The sequence below is a fragment of the Naegleria gruberi genome (genome assembly GCF_000004985.1).
Source record: "Naegleria gruberi genomic scaffold NAEGRscaffold_1, whole genome shotgun sequence".
Classification (NCBI taxonomy): Eukaryota; Heterolobosea; class Eutetramitea; order Acrasida; family Naegleriidae; genus Naegleria; species Naegleria gruberi.
Window position 1 is genome coordinate 1143160 of NW_003163326.1, and position 22892 is coordinate 1166051.

At 33.1% G+C, this 22892-nt stretch overlaps 11 protein-coding genes and 1 non-coding gene across 12 annotated transcripts; 9 read left to right on the plus strand and 3 right to left on the minus strand.

The window, feature by feature from the left end:
- Positions 1-34: 34 nt before the first annotated feature.
- Positions 35-1816, plus strand: NAEGRDRAFT_61522 (uncharacterized protein; the record flags this gene model as incomplete). The annotated part of the gene is made up of 1 exon (XM_002683197.1): positions 35-1816. One exon carries the CDS (start codon positions 35-37, stop codon positions 1814-1816), a length of 1782 nt encoding a protein of 593 aa, XP_002683243.1.
- Positions 1817-2165: 349 nt separating this feature from the next.
- On the plus strand, positions 2166-3239 carry NAEGRDRAFT_77812 (mitochondrial inner membrane protein 1; the record flags this gene model as incomplete). The annotated part of the gene is made up of 1 exon (XM_002683198.1): positions 2166-3239. The coding sequence occupies one exon, from the start codon at positions 2166-2168 to the stop codon at positions 3216-3218; it is 1053 nt and encodes a 350-aa protein (XP_002683244.1). The 3' UTR covers positions 3219-3239.
- Positions 3240-4422: 1183 nt separating this feature from the next.
- Positions 4423-5379, minus strand: NAEGRDRAFT_28998 (uncharacterized protein; the record flags this gene model as incomplete). The annotated part of the gene is made up of 1 exon (XM_002683519.1): positions 4423-5379. One exon carries the CDS (start codon positions 5377-5379, stop codon positions 4423-4425), a length of 957 nt encoding a protein of 318 aa, XP_002683565.1.
- Positions 5380-5569: 190 nt separating this feature from the next.
- On the minus strand, positions 5570-5642 carry NAEGRDRAFT_t8. Its single transcript has one exon. It is a non-coding gene; the product is annotated as a tRNA-Lys (tRNA).
- A 265-nt stretch (positions 5643-5907) lies between these two features.
- NAEGRDRAFT_5569 (uncharacterized protein) lies at positions 5908-6216 on the plus strand (the record flags this gene model as incomplete). Its single annotated transcript, XM_002683199.1, has 1 exon — positions 5908-6216. A coding segment is annotated over one exon (309 nt), but the record flags the coding sequence as incomplete, so codon positions are not given.
- Positions 6217-6963: 747 nt separating this feature from the next.
- Positions 6964-7557, plus strand: NAEGRDRAFT_28951 (uncharacterized protein; the record flags this gene model as incomplete). The annotated part of the gene is made up of 2 exons (XM_002683200.1): positions 6964-7192; positions 7256-7557. The coding sequence occupies 2 exons, from the start codon at positions 6964-6966 to the stop codon at positions 7555-7557; spliced, it is 531 nt and encodes a 176-aa protein (XP_002683246.1).
- A 110-nt stretch (positions 7558-7667) lies between these two features.
- On the plus strand, positions 7668-10072 carry NAEGRDRAFT_61527 (uncharacterized protein; the record flags this gene model as incomplete). Its single annotated transcript, XM_002683201.1, has 2 exons — positions 7668-7713; positions 7872-10072. The coding sequence occupies 2 exons, from the start codon at positions 7668-7670 to the stop codon at positions 10070-10072; spliced, it is 2247 nt and encodes a 748-aa protein (XP_002683247.1).
- Positions 10073-11242: 1170 nt separating this feature from the next.
- Positions 11243-13315, minus strand: NAEGRDRAFT_61528 (uncharacterized protein; the record flags this gene model as incomplete). The annotated part of the gene is made up of 1 exon (XM_002683520.1): positions 11243-13315. The coding sequence occupies one exon, from the start codon at positions 13313-13315 to the stop codon at positions 11243-11245; it is 2073 nt and encodes a 690-aa protein (XP_002683566.1).
- Positions 13316-15838: 2523 nt separating this feature from the next.
- NAEGRDRAFT_77814 (glycoside hydrolase) lies at positions 15839-18505 on the plus strand (the record flags this gene model as incomplete). The annotated part of the gene is made up of 3 exons (XM_002683202.1): positions 15839-16029; positions 16071-16154; positions 16222-18505. The coding sequence occupies 3 exons, from the start codon at positions 15839-15841 to the stop codon at positions 18425-18427; spliced, it is 2481 nt and encodes an 826-aa protein (XP_002683248.1). The 3' UTR covers positions 18428-18505.
- A 154-nt stretch (positions 18506-18659) lies between these two features.
- On the plus strand, positions 18660-18982 carry NAEGRDRAFT_44199 (uncharacterized protein; the record flags this gene model as incomplete). Its single annotated transcript, XM_002683203.1, has 2 exons — positions 18660-18870; positions 18921-18982. 2 exons carry the CDS (start codon positions 18660-18662, stop codon positions 18980-18982), a joined length of 273 nt encoding a protein of 90 aa, XP_002683249.1.
- Positions 18983-19148: 166 nt separating this feature from the next.
- On the plus strand, positions 19149-20179 carry NAEGRDRAFT_77815 (WD40 repeat domain-containing protein; the record flags this gene model as incomplete). The annotated part of the gene is made up of 2 exons (XM_002683204.1): positions 19149-19397; positions 19461-20179. 2 exons carry the CDS (start codon positions 19149-19151, stop codon positions 20121-20123), a joined length of 912 nt encoding a protein of 303 aa, XP_002683250.1. The 3' UTR covers positions 20124-20179.
- Positions 20180-20261: 82 nt separating this feature from the next.
- On the plus strand, positions 20262-22559 carry NAEGRDRAFT_61532 (uncharacterized protein; the record flags this gene model as incomplete). Its single annotated transcript, XM_002683205.1, has 1 exon — positions 20262-22559. The coding sequence occupies one exon, from the start codon at positions 20262-20264 to the stop codon at positions 22557-22559; it is 2298 nt and encodes a 765-aa protein (XP_002683251.1).
- Between the last annotated feature and the right edge of the window lie 333 nt (positions 22560-22892).

Below are 22892 nucleotides of genomic sequence, written 5' to 3' on the forward strand. Positions count from 1 at the left end.
ATCATCACGGAAAGAATTCGATTTTACTAACAAAATGAATGAACAACAAATATTTATTTCGGAACAATTGGAACTTCAAGTTGATTCTTTGAACGAGTTGAAATATAAAAAAGTCTTTGCTAATGAAGAAATTGCCAAGATTGTTCAAAAACGTACAGATTACTTGTACTTGTTGGCTTCATCACTTCCTAAGGAAGATTTATTACATCCATATTTATCACACATGCTATTCGAATTGAATTTATTACAATTAATTAAAACTAGACTCAAATTGAATAAGAAGAAGAATAATGATTTTAATATTCACTTACAATTTCCATATAATCAATACAAGATTGGTATTGCTAAATTTAGTACACAAATTTATCTTATGAAATCTTATATTGACTTCTGTATGCAATATCAATTGAAACCAAACTCTGCTTTTGACCAAGTTTTATCAAAACACTCTAATCAAGAACAATTGTGGTTATTATACTCTAAATTTGAATTTGAATATAATCAAGCTATTGATAGTGGTATTCAAATTTTAAAGAATGGTATCAAGGCAATTCCACATACTAGTCAATACTTACACTTGGAATTATTGAAATTATACTTGATTAAAGCGGAATATGCTGAATTTAGAATGCTTTTCAATAGTGTATTAGAAAATTTAAATAATGTAGAATATGGATACTTTTTTGAAATTATTAAATTATTAATGTTCTATTATAGAGAAGAATTGACCAAGAATGATGAAGAACAAGATGATATGAGCGATGATGAAGAACCAACTTCAACTGAAAAACATGAATTCTTCACTGAAATGATTGAATTCATTCTTGAAAAGGTATTATTGAAGAATTATAGAAATGATGAAAAGTGCTTGTACGAAATTTTCAAGTTCAAACTGACCTATTTCAATAATAATACTGATTATGAAGAGTTAATCTCCAATATGGAGAATATTTGCGATAGAATTTGTCATACCAGCAAAATGTATCACTATTACATGTTATTATTAATTGATATTTTTAATATTACAAAGAAGGTTGAATACATTAATAGAATTCACTCAGTCTTTGGAAAGATGAATACTTTCAACTTGTTGACCTTTAGGACAATTTTAATTTATTCTAACATTTTATTATCTATTGAAGATAACTCTCAACAAGTTGTCAAAGTTTTGAAGCAATTACACTTGATTAACTCTAATCACTCTAGTGACTTTTTCAAGTGCTTACTCTTACTTTTAGATTTGACTAAATATAGCAGAGACTCTATTGATTATTCTGTGAAATTGGTAAATGAAAAGAGTGCTGACAATGAATTCAAGATTCAATTCTATGAACAATTATTTACCAATATTTCTAAATCAGTATCACAAGAACAACTCCAACATTTATATTTGGATGGTATTAAGAATACAGGAAACTCACACGAAATCAAAAAGTTATACTTTAAACATATTATTGATAATGTGGCACAAGGCGATTATCAAAAATTGGACAAGTATGTGAAATTAATTCTCTCCCTACCACCAAATTCCCATCAAGTTTATCAAATGATGATTACTTACATTACCAAACATTTGACTGGTTTGGAATCAGCAAGTTGTGGCAATTATCACTCACTGTTAGGATATTTATATGAACAACAAATGGTTGAAAATAGACATGATTGGAAAGTTTACATTCAATATATGCAATATTTAAAGAAACAAAATCGTTTGAAGAATATTTCATCAGTTTACCAAAAGGCTGTTAATGCCTTGTCTGGTAAATCAGAAGAATTATCAGCTTTTGTTCAACATTATGATAAATATGTTAAATAAAATTAATTCTCTCTGCAGACAATTATTTAAATTCTTATCAGAAAAAAATTATTGAAAAATTAAAAAAAATTTAAACGTTTATTAATCGTATGAACCCGACGGGTTCGTCTTGATGATATTACGAATATTAAATAATAAATTCTTTCTTGTTGGGATTGCTTTGTTCATTTCTTGTAACTCTGTGGACACAAATACTTGGCTTGAACACCCTATGCTGGAACCCCGGGTAGTATAGGGTACGGTGACTTAACCCGACGTAAGTATTGCGGCAACACACTGTGGTCTCAGGGTCAACAGTGTAGTTACTGGGTGGTACGACATTTTTTTTGAGACGGAAAAATTAAAAAAAATGAAAACATCACAACTCTTTATTAAACCAAAATTAATTTTCGGAAAGAATTTTTCATCATGTCAACAACTTTTTAAAACAACAATATCACAACAATCCATTAGATGTTTTTCAACAAGAAATTTACAATTGGAACAACAAAATAAGCCTTCCATTGATAAAATTTTACAAAAGGATTTTCCATCATCAAAGAAGGAGGCAACAATAGTAAATCAACCACCAAGAGAGACACTTTCATCGTTTTTTAAATCACCATTTCTCAAGAGGGATAATGAACAAGAGGAATATCTTGGACCAATTCGTGAAATGATTTCTGTGAGTATGAAGGAAGTTCCTACAGGAGCACTTATTGCTACAGGTGTTGCTATTTTACCAGTTATGGTTGGTGCTGCATCCTTCTATTTTTCATCACTTCCTGCCTATGTTTTGTTTGGATATCAACTCAATTATTCTTCTACATTGTTAACATTGTTGGGTGCTTCACATTTGGGATTTTTGTTTGCTGATTATGTGCATCCAGCAAAATTCAAGTCTTACATCATGTCACAAAATACTAATTTTGATCCAACAACAGCAGCAAAACAAGAGGAAGTGGATATTAGCAAGGAATTGGAAAAGAGAAAAACAGCCCATACTGTTATGAGATTTGTTCTCTTCTCGTTTTGTCAATTGGTTGCCTTCTCTTGTTTGGCACTTCCAGTTGTTAAATCCTCATTATTATTGGCTGGTACATTTTCAATCTTGTCATATTATGATGCTGTAATGACAAGTCGTGGTTTGGCTCCAAACTGGTTCACTTCACTCAAGGTGCCAATCACCATCGTCCTTGTTGCCACAATTCTTTCATCATTATTCTTCTATCTGATTTATGGAGCTATGGAACAATTTGATGAAGATACCGAAAAGGAATTACAAAAATTCGAAGATTCACGAAAGAAGGGAGGTTTGAGAGAAACTATCAACTTTGTTGAAGAAGCCAAAGCAAAGAAGGAACACCTTGTTCAACTCTCAGAACAAAAGCAAAAACTTTTGGAAGGAGTCAAGAAGGAATAAAAGATTTTTGACTTTACTGATACTTTACAATGAGCAGTCTGGCCGCTGATTGATATGTGCACTCCAGACTTTGATTAATTCACTATTTACATTGTGTCGCAACCTTGAAATCACGAGAGGCTGGTTTTACTAATAATGTGCACATACCGATCTGTTTTCACATGGTTGTATTCAAAGTATTCTGAAGTGCCATTGAAACTAAATCATTGTCTAGGGCAACCTTGACAAATTCGTCTCTTGAAATTGAGCCGTCCTTATCTGCATCCAATTTGGCAAAAAATTCATTTGAGAATTCTTCTACTGTCTTTCCACATTTTTGAAATTCCTTTGGGAAACTTCTGTAAAGTTGAAAAATCATTCTCTCCACTTCATCCTTGGTAATTTTTCCAGTCTTTTACTTAGCTTAATATATTATTCAATTTCATTAAAACCTACTCTATCTGTATCGTAAACTTCAAATGCACTTTACAATTTGATTTTCCATTATTGATATATATTCAATGATCAAATACTCACAATAAGACCTTCTCCTCAGCTGTTGCTCTCGTATATAATGTCATGGTCACAACATATTCCGCTATAGATACTATTCCATCATTATCCATATCAAAAAGACTAAGGTTCAACATTAATAGTATTTTCGATTTGGCCATTGGTTGTTCAATATTACACTTGAAAGACACACAACTTACAAATATAAAGAATCTACCATAGGTGTGGTTGGATTTGCCAAATTAACAATCTTGGCCAACTGTTCTCTCGGAATTGAACCATAAGGAAAACGTTGTGCCAATGATTGAAATAATTTCCGCACTTCTTCCTTATCCAAATTTAAGGCCTTACACACTCTGCTTATTTCCTGCATTGTTCGTTGATATGAGTGCAGGATTTTAATAATTAAGGTAAGCCACTACTCCACACAGAAAAAATCTGTTACGTACTGATGATTGTTGTGAGCCCATTTTTTTCAAATTTACCTCCTAACCTGTTTTTGTGGCCGTTTTCTGTTAAGTTATCATGATTCTGTAAAGATTTTCTCAATCATTATTTCCTAACTTGTACTTGTATTAATTTGGAAAGTTTATTCAGTAAGTAATACTGAAAACAATCTCAATTCACTAATAATTCACGAATAAAAAGGTTCATGATTTAAATGTCTAAACTCATTTCTCAATTCTTGTAAATTAGTAATTCTCTCTCTTATTTATTTTTCTTGATTTTCATTGACTTGTTCTGTTGTTGTTGTTGAAGTCAAATCCAAAGTTGGGGTAGCTCTTTCAGAGAATTTGTTAAAAGAGGATATCAGTGTTTCAATCTTAGGGTACAAATTAGTTCCATTAGGACTCTTAATTTCTCTAAATAAAGTGGTAAATCTTTCTGGAGCAACTCGGTCATATATTGGCATTACCCAATCTCTCATCCAAGTACTATTTTCCAAAGGTGTGAATGGATCAAAACGACCAACATGTATTGAGTGTGCAACAGCAATAGAAGCACCAATAAAACCACTTCTAACAATCTTTTTGAAAGGAGAAGGTGTTCTATAGAGCATACCTGCTAACATACCAGCAAACAAGGCATTAATTGGTGGATTTTTCATTTCATCATAAACTTCAACACCTTCCTCTTCATTAGCAAGTTCTCCGTTTTCATTAAAATTAAAAGTAGAAAGATTTGAAATATTATCTTGTGCTTCCTTCTCTTCACGATTCTTCTTATCTTCATCATTTTCTGGTACTTTACCCAAATAATTCATTCCGATATCAACAAAGTTATAAAAAAGCATGGCAGCAGCAACACTATTGGCAAGTTTTAAACTTCTTGCCAATGAATGGTTAAGAACGGCATTAAAACGAACTTTTAAAGAACCTCCTTGACCAAATCTAAGACCATGATAAGCTCCTTGTACTGCACCCAATCCCAAACATCCTATATATACTCTACCGACAAGATTCATAGACTTTTCCAAAATTCTATTGTTGTCTTGTTCATCAAGTTCTAAATATTCTGGAGGAGGAGTGTTTTGGTCAAAGTGATATTCTGCTGGAAGGGCTTGTTGTTGTGTTGTATAGGTACGTAAATTTCTCAGGAAATCAACACCACTTTTTGGCTGTTGTTGTTGATGATGTTCTTGAGTGGATGATGAAGTATCGGAAGACATTTTTTTTATCGGAGACTCAATCAATTCTTGTTATTTTATTAAATATTAAAAATAATTTTGATTGGGTAAAGAGAAGAAATGTGAAAAAATTTAACAATTCAAACTGTGCAGCAAGTAATAATGCAAATAATAACTTTTTTAACAAAGAATCGAAAAGAAATAATATGTTTAATCCAATGCAAAAACAAACCGCCCACCGTGGGGGTCGAACCCACGACCACAAGGTTAAGAGCCTTGCGCTCTACCGACTGAGCTAGACGGGCTACGGATTATTCATTCTAATGTTTCTACAAGTACATAAAATTTAGAAATGAAGAATAGCAAGATTCCAATTCACTAAAACAATTAATTAGATATCTTTCGTGTCATAATTTACCAAGCCAATGTGAATAATTTATTTCACCAACAAAATATTAAAAAATGAAGAAACAATCAAACACCAATGTAAATACATCGACATCATCAATAAATGCTCCATCCTCAAATAATCAATCAACAACATCATCGACCAGTGGTGGTAATAATCCAAGAAAACCTAGAGAAAATATTTTAGACTTGAATCAATATATTTCTAAACAAGTTTTGGTTAAATTTATCGGAGGTAGAGAAGTTTATGGTACACTGAGAGGATTTGATAATATGATTAATTTGGTTTTGGAAGATTGCTATGAATTTATTAGAGATTTACAAGATCATCACAATAGACAAACCGATGAAAATAACAAACAATATGTAAGAAAGCTAGGAATTGTAATTTGTAGAGGTACCTCACTGATGCATTTGTGTCCTGTCGATGGTACAGAAGAAATTGAAAACCCTTTTGAAGATAATGAAGATGGTAATGAATAAAATAATATTTTAATTTATTATTGCTTTAATTATTATTATTAAAATTAATTGTTGATATTAAAGAATAATGATTAATTTTAAATACAACAATTGCACAAAATAATAAACAATTTACTACTAAACAAAGCCTTCACTTCTAAAATTCGCCTATTTTATCCAATTAATCGGACCATTCAATCTATTAACTTTAAAAAAATGTTTAAAAATCAACTCCTCGTTCAACAATTCATCAAATACTCACAACGTAATCCAACAGTTGTTAGAAACGTTTTGCAATCTAGTATTCTCAGAGCATCATCACATAACAATGTTGTTTCATCATCAACTAAACAGTATCATACTAATCAAGTAAATAGAGTCTCCGATCGTGAAACTAATTGGGAAAAACAACATCGTGAAAGAATGGCTGCTCAAGAAAAGTTGTGGAAGGATGCTCCTGAAAAGGTTGTCAGATACTTTGTAGAATTTCAATTTATCAAGAATATGAATAGAAGTAAATTCCTTTTACTTTTAGTCATTTTGTTTGTTGGATTCTATGGTTATGATAAATTCTCAGGAAGTCACTCAATTGGTTCTGGTATTTATCAAATGATTAACGGACCAAAGAAATCCACTACAATGACTAGTGAAGAACTTGCTCAAATGAATGGTGGTAGTGAGGATGATTCTCAAAATACTATTGCTGACAAGCCAGATCCACACAAAGTATTGATTGAACGTATTGATCCATCCCGTATGAGAACATTCACATATTTAGATATTGAACATCAAGATTCTCGTTTTGAAAATAATGTAATTAAGGGACGTATAATTATTGGATTGTATGATAAGGTTGTTCCTGTTACAAGTTACAATTTTGCCATGATGTGTCAACAAAAATTATTACAAAATACTATTTTCCACAGAGTTATTAACAAATTCATGTTACAAGGAGGTGACACTAAACAAGGAACAGGCATGTCAAGTGTCCCATTTATTGGAAACCATGAAGCTAAGGCAGATTTACAAAATCAAATTAATGAATTAGTTATTAGGGATGCTTTGGGAAATGTTGTTCAATTCAAGGATGAAAACTTTGAATTGACACACTCTGAACCATACTTGTTATGTATGGCCAACAGAGGTCCAAACACAAATGGTTCTCAATTCTTTATTACAACTGTTAATACTCCTCATTTGGATGGTAAACATGTAGTCTTTGGTAAAGTTTTACAAGGTATGGAAATTGTTGACCAATTACAAAAAGTCAGAACTTCCACACGTGACAAACCATTAGATTCAATTAAAATTACAGACTGTGGTATTATTCCAGTTGATGATTTGATTTAATAAATTTGTTAATTTAAGGATAAAGATGAATCGTTTCTGATGATTTCTTTTTTTAATAATTCGAAATTAAAAAAATGTCCAAAGATGAGTCAATCATGATGGAAGAAGAAATGTACTCACCTTCCATGACAATTCAACAAGATGAAGAAGATCACTGTACGTACACATTCTCTCCTATTGTTTTGATCAATTTTGAATGATGATGACAACAGTTAAACAATCAAAGACCAATCCAATAATCAAATCATCATCCCGAATTCAAAATATCCTCCTCTATATATTATTAATAGTCTTTATATTATCCTCTTTGATAGGCTTGGTGTTGGCTTTTATTGATTTTTCATTCCCTGATCGGACCAACACTTCCAATCGATTCATTACAAGTAATAATCAAATAGTTATTGATTTACCTGTGGAAGCATTCATGATGGTCCTATCAATTGGATGTATTTGTATTGCCTTTATGATATTCATGTGGATTGGATTGAAAAGGAGAGCCATTAATAATGATCAACAAGAAGGAAAGGAAGAATTGAAACAATTGAAAGATAAATTGGAGGTTGATGCAATGGTTTTGACATTTACTAGACAATTTTTCAAGAGGGAAATCAAGTATTTAATTCCATTCATTATCATTGTTGGTTCATTGTTAATTGGATTCGATCAGACGAATTTATTTGTTACGAATTCCATTTGTTTTATTTTGGGATGTTTTGCAGTCATTTTGGCAACCTATGTTAATGGTTTAATTTCGAATAGCAATTCAAGTATATATAGTGGAGGGGAGATAATTGGCTTATCTATTAGGTTTGGAAGTGTGATTGGATTTTTAACACTTGGTATTTCATTGATCATGTTAATTGCTTGCTTTTTACTCTTTTCAAATTTTAATGCTGTACTGTCCTTTGTGTTGGGATGTAGTTCCATTTCATTGATTAGTCAATTGAGTGGATCTGTTTTTCAAAAGTCAGCTGATGTAACCATGAATTTATTGGGGCAATATATTAATAGTAGTACGACAGGTCAAGAAGAAAATTTAACATCTGACCATAAGAGAAATCCAATTGTTATTGCCAAAATTGTGGGAGAACATATTGGTGGAATAGTAGCTCACTCTACTGATGTTATTCACTCGTTTGTAGCAATTGTTGTTCTCTCCTCAATTATTGGAAGTCAATACTTTGGAACGAATGGAGTTTCTCTGCCTCTCTACTTGGTTATTATAAACATTTTGACTTCTATTATTGGAATAGTTGTGGCTGCACTTTCTAATATAATATATCCATCACTGCAAACCAACAATGAAAATAATCAAGAGGTTGAAAAGAAAATATCAAAATTGATAGTCAAGTCTGTAGCAATTAGTGGAACAATTAATATGGTACTTGTTCTGGCACTCACATTCACTCTCTTTGATGTTATCACACAGGGATGGGCTATATTCGGTTGCTACCTGATTGGATTCTTGAATGGTGGAGTTTTAATTCAATTCTTATTCAGATATTATACTTTCCACAGATATCGTCCAGTTCAATACCTGGCTCTCAATTCTACAAGTTGGTATCACTATGTTTCAAGTGGATTTTCTCATTCAGTTCTATCCCTCATTATTCCAATACTTTCCATTATTGTCAATATCATTCTTTGTAGTGCTCTTTCTACTTTCATGACAGGTGGTAGAGCATTTGGATCATTATTTGGGTTGACAATTTCTGGTATTGGCATGTCTGCAAATATAATTTTCTTCCTAGTACTGGATACTATTGTTCCAAATATGAATATTAGACACTTGGATCAGAAAGAAACCAAATTGAATCCAACTCTTCACACTTACTTTTTAACAAATGGTGGTGTGAATAGAGGTTGTCTTTTAAGTATTACTCTATTTTTCTGTTTGAGTGGTTTGCAATTTTTGATGGTCAAGAGTGGCTTGGGTGTTGTAAACATGATAGATCTTTCTACCTTGATTGGCTTGATTGTTGGATTGGTACTGCCATTTATTATTGTTGGACTATTGTGGAGCACAATTAATTATTGCTCCATGCAAATGATTAATGAATGTAAAGGTCAATTGAGAGAAATTGATGGCCTGTTAGAAGGTAGACTAAATAGTAAACCTAATTATGAGAATATGAACCGATTACAGGGTGTGAAATCTATCAGAGGCGTCATTATGATTACTAGTATCATTTTTTTAGCACCAACTTTGATAGGGTTAATTGGAAGACAAAAAATGTTGCTTGGATTTTTAGTGAGCTTTTCATTGGTTGGCTATTTTCTTTCATTTATAATGTTAAACTTGGGCTTTTCTTGGAATTCTGTGAGAAGAATTGTGGAGCTAAAATATACTGAGCAGTCTCTTCATATGGATATCACAAGACATAATACTGTCATTGCGGACACTGTTGGAATTTCATTAAGAGACTCTCTTGCTCCTTCCCTTTTATCTAGTGTTAGAGTTGTTACTCTAATTTGTCTAGTGATAGCCCCAACATTGAAATTTCTATATCCATAAGCGGATTACTTAAAGTTGATGATTTTTGGGATGGTTAATTTTATGGTTTCTAATCAAGCAGAAAAGGAAATTCTTTCCATTCACATGTGAATGGATTATTGATGAAGAAGTAAAAAAAGGATTGCTTAGTAAAACCCCGCCATTTATAGTATGGAATTATTTTAAATAATGGAAAAAACACCCAAGCAAGCATCTGTGGTGATGCTTATTAATGTCCCTAGAGGCAAACAAGCAAAAACGATTATCAAATCAATAGCAAAATATTTTGATATCAAGGGAACAGTACAAAGAATTAATGTCTACCAAGTAAAAATTGTTTTTGAGAGCAATCACCATATCAATTTAGGTCTCTTTACTTCAGAATTATATTTTAAATTTAAACAATTTAATCTTGTCGATTTTTACTTTGAAGAAAAAAAGTATTTAACATCATTCGATATTATCAAAGCAAACACTAATGTAGAATTAAGTAGTTATAGGAATAGGTTTTAATGATGACTCAAAAATTCCCAAAATAAGTGTTCAATTTTCTAAAGATGAGGCGATAACTTGGAATCTAGTTAAAGTATTTGTTGAAAAATGTACACTACTGACTGCTATTTCTGAAAGTAGTGAAAACATATCAGAAAGTGAAAATCAAGAAATTGGAAAACTACAATTTTTAGACAGCTTAAAACAAGCATCTGAAATTATTGAAAAAAAGAAGTTGAAAAAAAGCAAGAAACATCATGAATTAGATGAACCTATTTCAGCAAAAAAGAATCTGGAAAGAATAGAGGGATCATTAATTATTGGTAATCTTGTGTTAAACAAAAGCAATCCAAAAAGTTGGAGCCCTGAGCAAGTAAAGGTGGTTTTATTAGATACTGAGTTGGGTGTTGGATTGGATGAAGAAGAGTTCCAAAACCTCAAGTTGAAAGGGCGTGACTTGTATTATATTGTTGATGCTTTGATTAGTTTTAATGGTGATAAAGAAGCAAAGATTAGTCATGCCTTTTCACAGCCTCTTGGAATTGAATGTCCCAAGATTAAAAACATCATTGTTAGATGGGTATTTGATAATTTACTTGAATACAAATAGAGATTGTTTGATTAAATGTTTCTCTATTTGTATTCAAGTAAATATTAATATTAAGACATATTTACCAAGAGTTTAAATTGTGGACAAGTTTATTCGAAGGACTTTTCAATAAACAAAATTTCCCTCGAAACATCATCATAGAATGTTTGTGTGCATACTTCATCCATATGACCATGCTTGTGCACTTTGAGTACTTGATGTTTGTTTGTTGGTTGAGTGAGATTTCGTTTTCTAATAATGGCCATTGTTTTTGCAATATTCCAAAGAGGACATTTAAAATCATCAATGCTTCCTGTAACATAAAGATTGGTGTTGAAATCATCTTTTCCTTGCATGATTAAATGATATGGAGAGTAAGACATCATGAGATGGGCAATTTCCTTGCTCTCTTTTGGACTTCCATATTCATCAAACTCGTGTTCTGTGAGTGGTAATGATTCATCCAACATGGTTGTCAAAACATCCAAGAATGGTACTTTCAATACAAGTGTATTGAAAATATTCTCATTTCTGTACATTAGAGAAGTGCTCATCATTAATAATCCACCTGCACTGATTCCACGTCCAATAAATAGTCCATTCCTAGTGAGTTTCTTCTCGTTGACCAAGTAATTGGTTACCGATTTCAAATCCTTCATACTATTTGATTTTAATTCTTTCACTCCTCCCTTGTACCATTGAATTCCATTCTCCTTTCCACCTCTCACGTGAGCATAGACGAAAATGTATCCTCTCTTTAAAAAGTATTCTCTATAGGCATAGAATAGGGTATTATCAGCAATTTGTAAATCTTCCATTAGGTGAGTTCCGTATGCTCCATACCCAATTAAAAAACACTTGCTATGGTCTGTAACAGTGGTCTTATCGTAAAGAATGGTAATAGGAATATTATTCTCAATTACTATCGACTCGGTTACTAGATTATCATTTGCAATGATATGGGAATTAAAGAGAGTGGTAGCTGAATCGTCCTTCAAATCAAATTTTACAAGGATTGGATTTCTGCGAATGAGGGAATGGCATTTGATATTATAAAATGAGCCATTATAATCTAAATTGGCTCCAATTTCAATATAATGAGTATTTTCTGGTATTGGCAAGTATGAAAATTCTCTTGTTGAAATGTTATACTTGAGTAATTTTGGAATACTGTTCTCTATCAAGTAAATGACGAGAAAATTGGAGAAAATATCAATCTCATGAATTGTCTGGCCCTTCTTGTGGGTAAAAAGGACCGTCTTGTCATCTTCTCCTTTCAGAAGGTTCTCCCTAGAGACTGAGAAAATATCCAAATCTGACTCAGGATCGTTGTTTGTGATAATATAGCATGTTTCAGTTTCTTTGTGGTATTCGAAAAAGTATTGAGATCCCTCCTTTCTTTTTTGAATGCATTTTAACTCAAAATCCATATCATTTGTTGGAATCAATGCATGAACTTCTGTCGTTGTCTTGCTATTGATAGAAATGTATTTGAGGTCATTGTCTTTAGTTCGTCCAATATCTATAAAGAATTTATCATCCAACTCTTCCAACAAGAGTTTTTCTCTAAACGAGATGAATTCGCTATCTGAATATTTTCTATAGAATGCCTTATTAGTCCTATACTTTTCATCAGTGGTAGTATAGAGAAGATACAAGCTTCCATCTGGAAAAATATCGAGCTCTAAATTTGAAATATTAGGAATATCGTCCACAACATGTACCACCTTATTCTTGTGTTTAAGGACTATATAATTGGAATTGTTAATTTCTATTATGGTGGCAGAGTATTGTAAGCAGTGACTATTCTTATGGTTCACTAAATTATATGAGAGACTACCATCTTGTGTAATTCTCTTTACATTTTTCTTTACATAATGTTCCACATCTGAATAGATAGCCTGCTTGTTGTAAATAATTTCCATATTTCCATGAGGTATGGATGACATTAGTCTCGATCGAATAGAAACATTCTTTGTAAATAAAGATTCAAATGATTGACAAACTCCATGATAAAATTCATCACAATAAATAGACTTTGTATCCAAATCTCCAATAGGAATTCTAGTAATATATTGATCAAAATTGAATGAAAAGTAAATATAAGTATTGGTAGTCTCAATATCTGTCAAGAATAATTTATCATTAAATACATAAAACGAATTCTCCTTATTTTGTTGCATTTCCTTCAATTCTTTTTTAATTTTCTTTGTTTCCTTCTTGTATTGCTCAAAATATTCATCATAATAATCAATTTCCTGTTTTAAATAATTATCACATTCAACTATATCGGAAGATAATTTAAAGAAGGGATCTCGAATTTCAACATTGTGTACTCGATAGGTTGTTTCGAGATGTTCATCATTGAGGAAGGGAATTTTAGGCTTTTTCTTGAACAGAGAAAAATAATTTCTATTCCATAATGATGAAGTTTTTGAATTGTTGTTGCTAATTTGATGATGATTAAATAGTGATGCTGATGATGGTTTGCAAAGTAGTTGTGGACATGATTGAATATGTATTATCTGTAATTTCCGATTGACTGTAAGGAGCTTTTGTTTTAACATTTTTTTTTCAATCAATTTTAACTTGATTAAATTCATTTACATAATATTTAAATTCATTATTGTCCTGATAATGAAAGCTAAATAGTGAAACGGTCGCATTACAGTTACATATTAAGGTGGAGCCCAATAGTGCTTATTTTTGTTGGCGCCATTTCCTATCGTTAAGAATTAAGTAACGTTATTCTTCATCTCTAAAAAAAATGAAATCATCAGCAACCACTACAACCTCATCATCGGGCATTAAGAAGGTAGGTTTATTAAATGTAACTTTGAATCATTTGTTTTGTATGATGTATTAAATAGCAGTCGATAGAAAGGAAAGTTGTTGCGCTCAAAGATAAGAACGATCTGCTGGAGAGTACCAATCAGCAATTAAATTCCGTCATTGCCCAACAACAACAAGAAATAAGAACATTGGAAACAGCATTAGAACTTGCTAAGGGTCATGATGCTCAACAATTCTATAACTTTGGAGCCTTCCAGTTGGAAATACAAAGCTTGAAGGAACATCTTCAAAAATCTAATAATGAAATTGTACAATTAAAATACGAGAAGCAACATACAGAGGCATCACTAGACGAGAAAACAGAACAAGTAAACTTGTTAGAACAACAAAAGGAAAATCTCATGTCCATGATTGACTCACAGAGAAAAGAGTTGACAAGTCTGAAAAGTAGTGTTGATAATTTGAAGGAAAGATCAACCCAACTAAAGAGAGCAGATATTGAAATCACTAGGTCAAGAAAAGAAATGGAAGAAATCAAATCCAAAATGGAAAATTTTTCAAAAGAATATGCACAAGAGAAGGAGGCAAGAGAAAAGATTGAAATGGATTTTGAGGAGTACAGGGAGAGCACAACCAATGAGAATGAATCATTGAAAGAGCAACTCGATAAGTTTGCTGCAATGAACTTCCAATATCAAAAACAAGTGAATGAACTTCAATCAGAAAATTACAGACTGAAAGACATGTCAGAAACAGCAATTATGAAGCATAAAGAGTTGGAGGAAGTTATCAAAATTTTAAAGGAAGAAAGAAAGAACTCAGAAGAGGAATTATGTAACAGACTCAAAGAAAGAATTGCTCAATTAACTAAACTGAATAGTGAAAAGGATGCAATTCTGATTTCACAACAAGAACTTCAATTCAAGTGCATGGAAAAGGAAGAGGCACTAAAGCAAAAAGAAGAATATCTGGACACTTTGCAGCAAAAGATTTCCAATCAAGATGAAAACAAAAAGATTATGCAAAAAACACTTTTACATCAATTAGAATCTTTGAGGAAGGAAATTCAACTCAAAGAAGAGGAAATTACCAACTTGAAAGAGTATGTCGAGAGGGCTGATAAGGATAACAATAGGTTAAAGATTCTTGTTAAGGCATTGAAGAGAAACCAAGAGGAACGAGCTCAAAAGGTTGGAAAGGAAAGAGGTTTAGTATCAGCTCTTAACACATCCACATCCACAACACTTTCTTATTTGGAGAGTCATGCAGTAATGGCAGTACCAACCTCTTCTACCAATAACACTATGGTCAACCCAATTGCGACAGAAGAACACTACCCAGAAGCTTCAATCACTTTCGAACAAGAACCAAACATTCCAAGATCAGTTGTGTCAACACCTAAGCAAGATTCTCCTCAGCCAATTATAACTACCACAATAATAGAACCACCAGTAATGTCCAGGGAAATAACAAGGGAACCAGAATTCATTTCACAATTCACTAAATCTCCCAAACTTTCCAGAAAACCATTGGCTAACATTACCAATTCTGCACAACCTCAATCAGTTTTATCTTATCAACCAGTTAAAAAAACTCCAAACAAATCTATCAAACAATATGAGCCTCTTCCAACACCTCAATATGCCAAGACCCTAAACGACCTTGCTATGATTAGTCCATCTCCTTATCATGGCACTAAGCAATCTTATCAACCATCTCACAGCATTTCTAATAAGGAAAACATTTGTGACATGAGCGTTTTGAGTACTCCATCATTCCAGAGAATGGATCTCTTTGAATTGGCAGATATGAAATAAACGTTTAATAAATTCTAGACCTTAAATAATTGCAAAAAATCTACTCATTAAATCTTTGCAACATAGCAGCCAAATCATCCATCAACCACAAAAAAAATGCCTGCAGGAGCCTGGATTATGAATAAGCTTTATACCTTGGGAAATGGATTTTACGACATGACCATGACCAAGCAATCGGATCGTGTAAAATATAAATACGAAAAGAAGATGAAACAAGTTGAAAAGTTTGTTAGTGAAGATGGTGCCATCAAATCTCACTCGATCGATCAAAAGAAAGTGATCATCACGTACGTATTTGTTTGTTTGATTAGTCACTTACGTTTAACAGCTTCGACAATTCTCGTTTGACTTTGCGTTGTATTGACAATATTGTTTGGAAGGTTTCATTCATGCCAAAAGAGTCGGTTGAATAGTAAGTACTGATAGTTAAAATAATATTAAATTTGAGAACACGATCCATTCAATCAATTAAATTATAGTCCATCACTAGTAGTTTCCGATGATGCTCTTAATTTTGTAAATATTATTGTTGATGAGGAGAATGAAGATTTTATTACATTCAAACCAGCTGACAGTGCATTGACCAAACTCAAACTCAACAAGAAGAATCTTTCCATTGATATCCTGACACAATTTACCAATGACCAATATACTACTGCTTTCAGTAATATCAAGGTTGCAACCAGACCAAAGGATGAACAAGCAACTAATATTTCCTTTGGATATAATGTTTCAACTGTAAAGAGTGTTTCAAATGATTGGTTTGGTCTGGGAGAAAAGTCCAACTCTGTCAAGAAGAATGGTAAAAAATACTTGTTCTGGAATTGGGATTCATTTGCTTATCAGAGTGAAACTGATCCACTTTATCAAAGCATTCCTTTCGGTATTGTCTCATCTAAATTTGAAATTGATCAAGGAAAAACAGAGAGAAGATTTAATGGTATCTTTATTGACAATTATGGTATGCAACAATGGGATTTAACTTCAGAAGAACATTTTTCCGCCAATCTTGAAAGCTTCCCATGTAATGTTTACTTTATGGCTAATAATGCCAAGACACCATTCAATATTTCAAAGACCTATGAACAATTGACTGGTGCCAATCCAATGGTTCCATTGTGGGTTTTAGGTTATCATCAATGTAGATGGTCCTACTATCCAGATACTCAAGTCAAGGAAATTGCTCAAGAATTCCTCGATCGTGACATTCCTTGTGATGTCATTTATTTGGACATTGATTATATGGATGGTTATAGAGATTTTACATGGAGTAAGACTGATTTCCCAAATCCAAGAGAATTACTTAAATGGCTTCACGAAAGAAAATTCAAAGTGGTCACAATTTTAGACCCAGGTGTCAAGGTTGATTCCAATTATGATGTCTACAAGACTGGGGTTGAAGGAAATCATTTCTGTGCCTATCCTAACGGTAAACTCTATGAAGGTGTTGTTTGGCCTGGTGCTACTCACATGCCTTCCTATACTTCTGAACCAGTTAGAAAGTGGTGGGCTGATTGGTATAAGGGACTCATTGAAGATGGTGTTGATGGTTTCTGGAATGACATGAACTGTCCATCAGTTAAAGTCAATCCAATAGAAGCTGGTACCATGGATGACAATGTTTTACAAGTTATGGATGCACCTTATCCAAGTCCACAAATGCACAAGGATATTCACAACTTTTATGGTAGTTCCATGGCTATTGCAAGTAGAGAGGGTATTGAAAAATTCCAAAGACCACTCAATAGAAGATCATTCCTCTTTGCCCGTGCTTGTTTTGCAGGTATTCAAAAACATGCTGGATCTTGGAGTGGTGACAATATGTCTACATTTGAACATTTAGCAATTTCTTTGAGATTATTAATGGGACAATCAATTTGTGGTCAACTCATGGTTGGTGCTGATATTGGTGGATTCAGATGGAATTGTTTCCCTGAATTGTATGCACGTTGGATTGCATTTGGTTCCATCTTTTATCCTTATTGTAGATCTCACACTGACAAGTTCACTATTCAACAAGAACCATGGTCTTTTGGTGAACAAGTCGAAGCCATCTCAAAGAAGTTTATCAAACTCAGATATCAATTAATGCCATACTTGTACACAGCCTCTGTTCTCCACAGTAAGAGATCAATGCCAATGATTAGACCACTATTCTATGATTTCTCAAGCGATGAAGAATGTTACAATCAAGAATGGTTAGATACACAAGGTATGATTGGTAATGCTCTTATGGTGGCTCCAATCTTACATGAAAAACAAACTTCCAGAAAGGTCTACTTGCCTAAACTTGAAGAAGAAAAGTGGTACGACTTTTTCAATCCAGCCAATTCATATGAAGGTGGACAAGTTATCACTGTTGAAGCTCCTTTGGATCATTTACCAGTTTTTGTTAAGGGAGGTTCAGTCATTCCAATGAGACAAACTCATGCTCAATCAGTTTATGATTTACATTTGGTTGACTTGACTTTCAAATCTTTCGGAAGTATTGTTACCTCACAACAAAACTACCTCTACTTGGATGATGGTATCAGTTTGGATTATGAAAATGGATTGTATGGTTTCTACCAAATTGAAGATGCTAATGGTACCCTCAAATTATTGGAAGGTAATGGTTTCCCAACACGCTTGGAGATTGGAAAGGACTTTGAAAATCTTGAACAGTTCACTGCCAAATTCTATTAAACAAATATATTCAATCCAATAATTATTATTAGTGAGAGAAGAATAAAAACTCTTTATAAATTTAGATATTGCTCCTAAGGAAGTTTATTGTGATGACAGCAACAAATCGTAGTGTTTGCTGTTTGGTTCGTTCCGAATGTTAAAACCGCCAAATTTTACAATTACTTCCCAAGAGCAAAGGTTCCCTCCAAAACCACAAAAAAAATAGCCTTAAAACCTTAAAGCCTCTAAGATGTCTGAAAATAAGAAAGCTGTGATTAAAAATGCTGATATGGAAGAAAACATGCAAAGAGAAGCAGTAGATATTGCTGCTCAAGCTTTGGACAAGTTTAACATTGAAAAGGATATTGCTGCTCACATTAAGAAGGAATTCGATAAGAAATACAACCCAACTTGGCATTGTGTTGTGGGTAGAAATTTCGGAAGCTATGTTACCCACGAAAGTAAGTAGTTTTGTTAATTACAATTCTAATCAATTCTTTCAATATTATAGCTAAGCACTTTATCTATTTCTACCTCGGTCAAGTTGCCGTCTTGTTGTTCAAATCAGGTTAAATAAATCTAAGAATTGTAATATATATAAATATTTATTCAGGTTAATTATTATTGTCGGTTAGTGTTGATGAGCGCAGAGCAAGAATTTAAAGTGCTTTCACTGGCTTTTAGAACTTTAAAATTGTATTCTGATGATGAGTATTGAGGCTCAAAGCAATAATAAAAAATGAAAGAGCTGACCCTTAGCGATACTCCATCTATTGGATACAATAATCTTGTCGTGGACTCCAAGACTGATGTTATGGCCTACGTTTCAAATGGTCAAATTGTTGCCAAGCCTTTGAAGGAATTTATTACAAACGGAAAGGTAGATGATAATACTGTAATTCAAAATTTGTCGGATTATGAAGTAAAGAATGTTGCTCTATGTATGGACGGAAAATGTATTGCAGCAACTTGCGAAAAGGGAGTGTTGGTAGGTAGTAGATGTCCTTCAAGTTCTCAATATTTTCATATGATACAATGATGATCATTTTAGTTTTATGAAGCTAAATCATTCTCCCTCTTATATTTCTACAAAATTGATGGAGAAATTACATTTACTTTTACTGCTCTTGCTGGAAGTGGAACTAAACTCTATGCAGGTGATACCAAGGGAAACTTATCGGTATTTACTCTCAATTCTCAAGATTCAATCATGTTGGAGAGCTGTAAGAATATTTCCCTTTTTGAAATTACATCTGTAGTCTTCAATGGAGATCATGTTTGTGTGGGAACTGCTAATGGTGACGTTTTAATTATGAACTCAAAATGTGAAACTATTAAGTGTCACAAGAATAAGGTAGAAGCTTTGGAATATCCATGTTCAAGCTTGAATATTGTTGGAAATGTTCTAATCTCAGCCTTTGCAAGTGGACATGTTAGAATTTATGACCTTGTTTCTGGAAATAAGACAGCAGAACTTGGAGCTCACTCAAAGAGTGTCACTGCTCTTGCATCAAAGAGTAAGGGAGGTGAAATTGTTTTCGTTACTGTATCTGAGGATTGTTCAGTGTTTGTTTGGAGTTACAATAACAAGATTTCAGCTGTCAAGGGAGATAGAATTAAGGATTCCATGATTGTTGGAGTTCAATTTGTTGATGAAAATCGTCTCATGTTGACATGTTTCGAAAAGAAGGATTGTTTCTTAATGGATTTGTAATTTTAAATAGTACTAATGCAAGTATTGAAATAAACACAACGAGAATGTGTTTTTGTAATATGATCTTCAATATGTACCAATTGGTAGATCTCCAGATGTTGTTCTAGAAGAATCAATTCCAATTTTTAGAAGAAAAAAATGCAACCAAACCACTTTTACCCCAACAATAATGCAGGTTTTGGTTTTCATCACCAACCACCAATTCCAATTCCATCATCATCTGGTATGATTTATAATCCACAACCTGTGGCTTCTCTTCACAATGACCTTCCGACATCATCACTGATGGTCAATCATTCTCCTCGTAATGTATCACCTCCACCTTCTTCCATTCCGAATCATGCTCATCAATTTAATTCTTTATCATCACCTCATCCGATATCGATCAATTTAAAACAATCATCAGAGACAATAATGATGGACAGTATTAAACTAAACCAATATGAAAATACAATTTATTTAAACCAATTGAGTTATTCAAAAGACTTTGAAATACATCGGAGGAAAATTACAAGTGATCTGGAACAAATCAAACTCTTAAATTCAGAAGTGACCCAACTCAAGTCTCAAATTAAAACCCTAAACGAGAAACGAAAGGAATTTCTCAAATCGCTCTATGGAAATCATTCAATCATGAATGATGATGACGAGGAGGACGAAGATGAATTGGATATGGAAACTCTATTGATGGAATATGAATATAATGTAAATAATGACATGTACACTCCCCATTACCTACCTAAATCAATACCTCAAACCTTATTGAATAACAATATAATGACGAGTAATCAGAGCAATGCTAATACTATGATTAATAATAATGGCACAGCTGGTAATAGTAATGGTCACCAAATACCAAATAATGTAAATATGAATCATCAACATCCTCCTCCTCATATCCATTCGAATTATCAATCATCATCTTCACATTTAAATTCAAAGTCATTGAGTGCTGTTCCAACTATATCAACAACAGCAAATAAGATATCACAGATAGAAGAATTAGAACAAGTAGAGCAAAGAGAAATTTCTAGTACCAATCACCCCCACCATTGGAATCATCCTCCTCCTGTTAATAATACCACATCCACTGCTCAACAAACAATAGCCAGTACAACTAATACACCTAGGAAACAACATAATCAACAACAAACACCCTCAAATATCATACCACCTCAACAGCACGATGATGCTACAAGTGTCTTTACCACAACCAGTAATAATTCCAATAACTTTAGAGTTACTACACCATCCAAATCAAAACCTACAGCAACAACAACACCATCTGCCAACAATACCTCCAAGCATAACCAAAGTTTGAATGAATCTAGGATGGATGATAATGTTTCTACAATCTCACTAAATACATCAAGAACAAGCATTAACAAATCTAAGAATAAGACTAATCTTATTGTTGAATCAAAGAAGAGGAAGGAAATTGTGGATATTGATGATAGTGATGACGAAGATGCCAAGTTTTCTCTATTCAAGAGTCCTAAAAAACCAAAACAAGATAAAACAGTTAAGGAACTCATAAAACTCAAAAAGAGACAAGAAATTGAAAAACAAAAGAAATTACATTTGATGAATAGATTCGATGATAGGGAATATATCGTCATTACAAATAATTCAACACCACCCCAAGTTGAAAAGATTGAATTAAAAGCTGAACAAGAATCAACTCCAAAATCAAAGCAAACACCAACAGAAGAGGAAATTGAAGAAGAGGTTATCAAGTCACCAACTATTCACCAACAGGTAGTGAACTTGGTCGAAGAGGAAAACTCTATTGGAGACGACATTCTCTACTACTCCCTCCTGAGTGGTTGTGTGAAAAAAGATGAGCCTAATAATGATGTCATCCAACCTTCCGAAAAGAAAAAGTCAAGCTCACCACCTCATGCCAATTATAATGGTGGTGGGGTTAGCTCATCAAATCATTCCAATGAAAAAACAACTAAGAATGTTGCTGTAAATATTCCACCCCAAAAAGATAGTGAACTAAGCCAGTCCGAAAGTTCTAGCAGTGAGGAAGATGATACCTATGGAAAGTATTTCAAATCAACTAGGAAAAAGAAAAAATCTAAAAAACCAGGCATTGAATGTGAAGACTGCAGAGAATTCTATTCAGCATGCTTTCCTGATGACGAGGAGAAAAGAAATCGAATTATCAGAGAGTGTTCAAGGCACAGACATGGCCACCATCACCCCAATAAGAGTCCCTCTTCTCTCAACCAATCTCCAATAATTGTTGGAGCTCACCAAGCACCCTCATCAACACCACATCAACAATCAACTTCTTCCACTGCTGCCAAACCTTCTGTGAATTTTGACTCAGTTCCTGGCACACCTCCTGAATATTGGAATTTAGGTGATGGTCCAACTGATACATTTGTAGAAAATGAAGATGAAACGCAACTTTCCAAGAGTTATTAAGCAATAGGAAAAAAATGAATAAATAATTTTATTCCAACAATGCAAAACAATACAATACTGGTGACTGATTTGAATATCTGGGAGTGGCATTTGAGGTTCTTCTTGATATGTTTTGATGGTAGCTACTGAGACTATTTTGATGATTTGAAGAAAAGTGCAAATTATTTGAATTGGCACCTGAGTTTGGATATGCAGATGCAAAGTCCATCTGAGGTTGGAAAACATCAAAGGCTTCGTAGGCCTTTGTAATGAGTTTGGTTTCATAGCTTTGAGGAATATCTTGTTTCAACTCTTCCATTTGATGAGTCATGAAATTGTAAACCTGAGATTTAC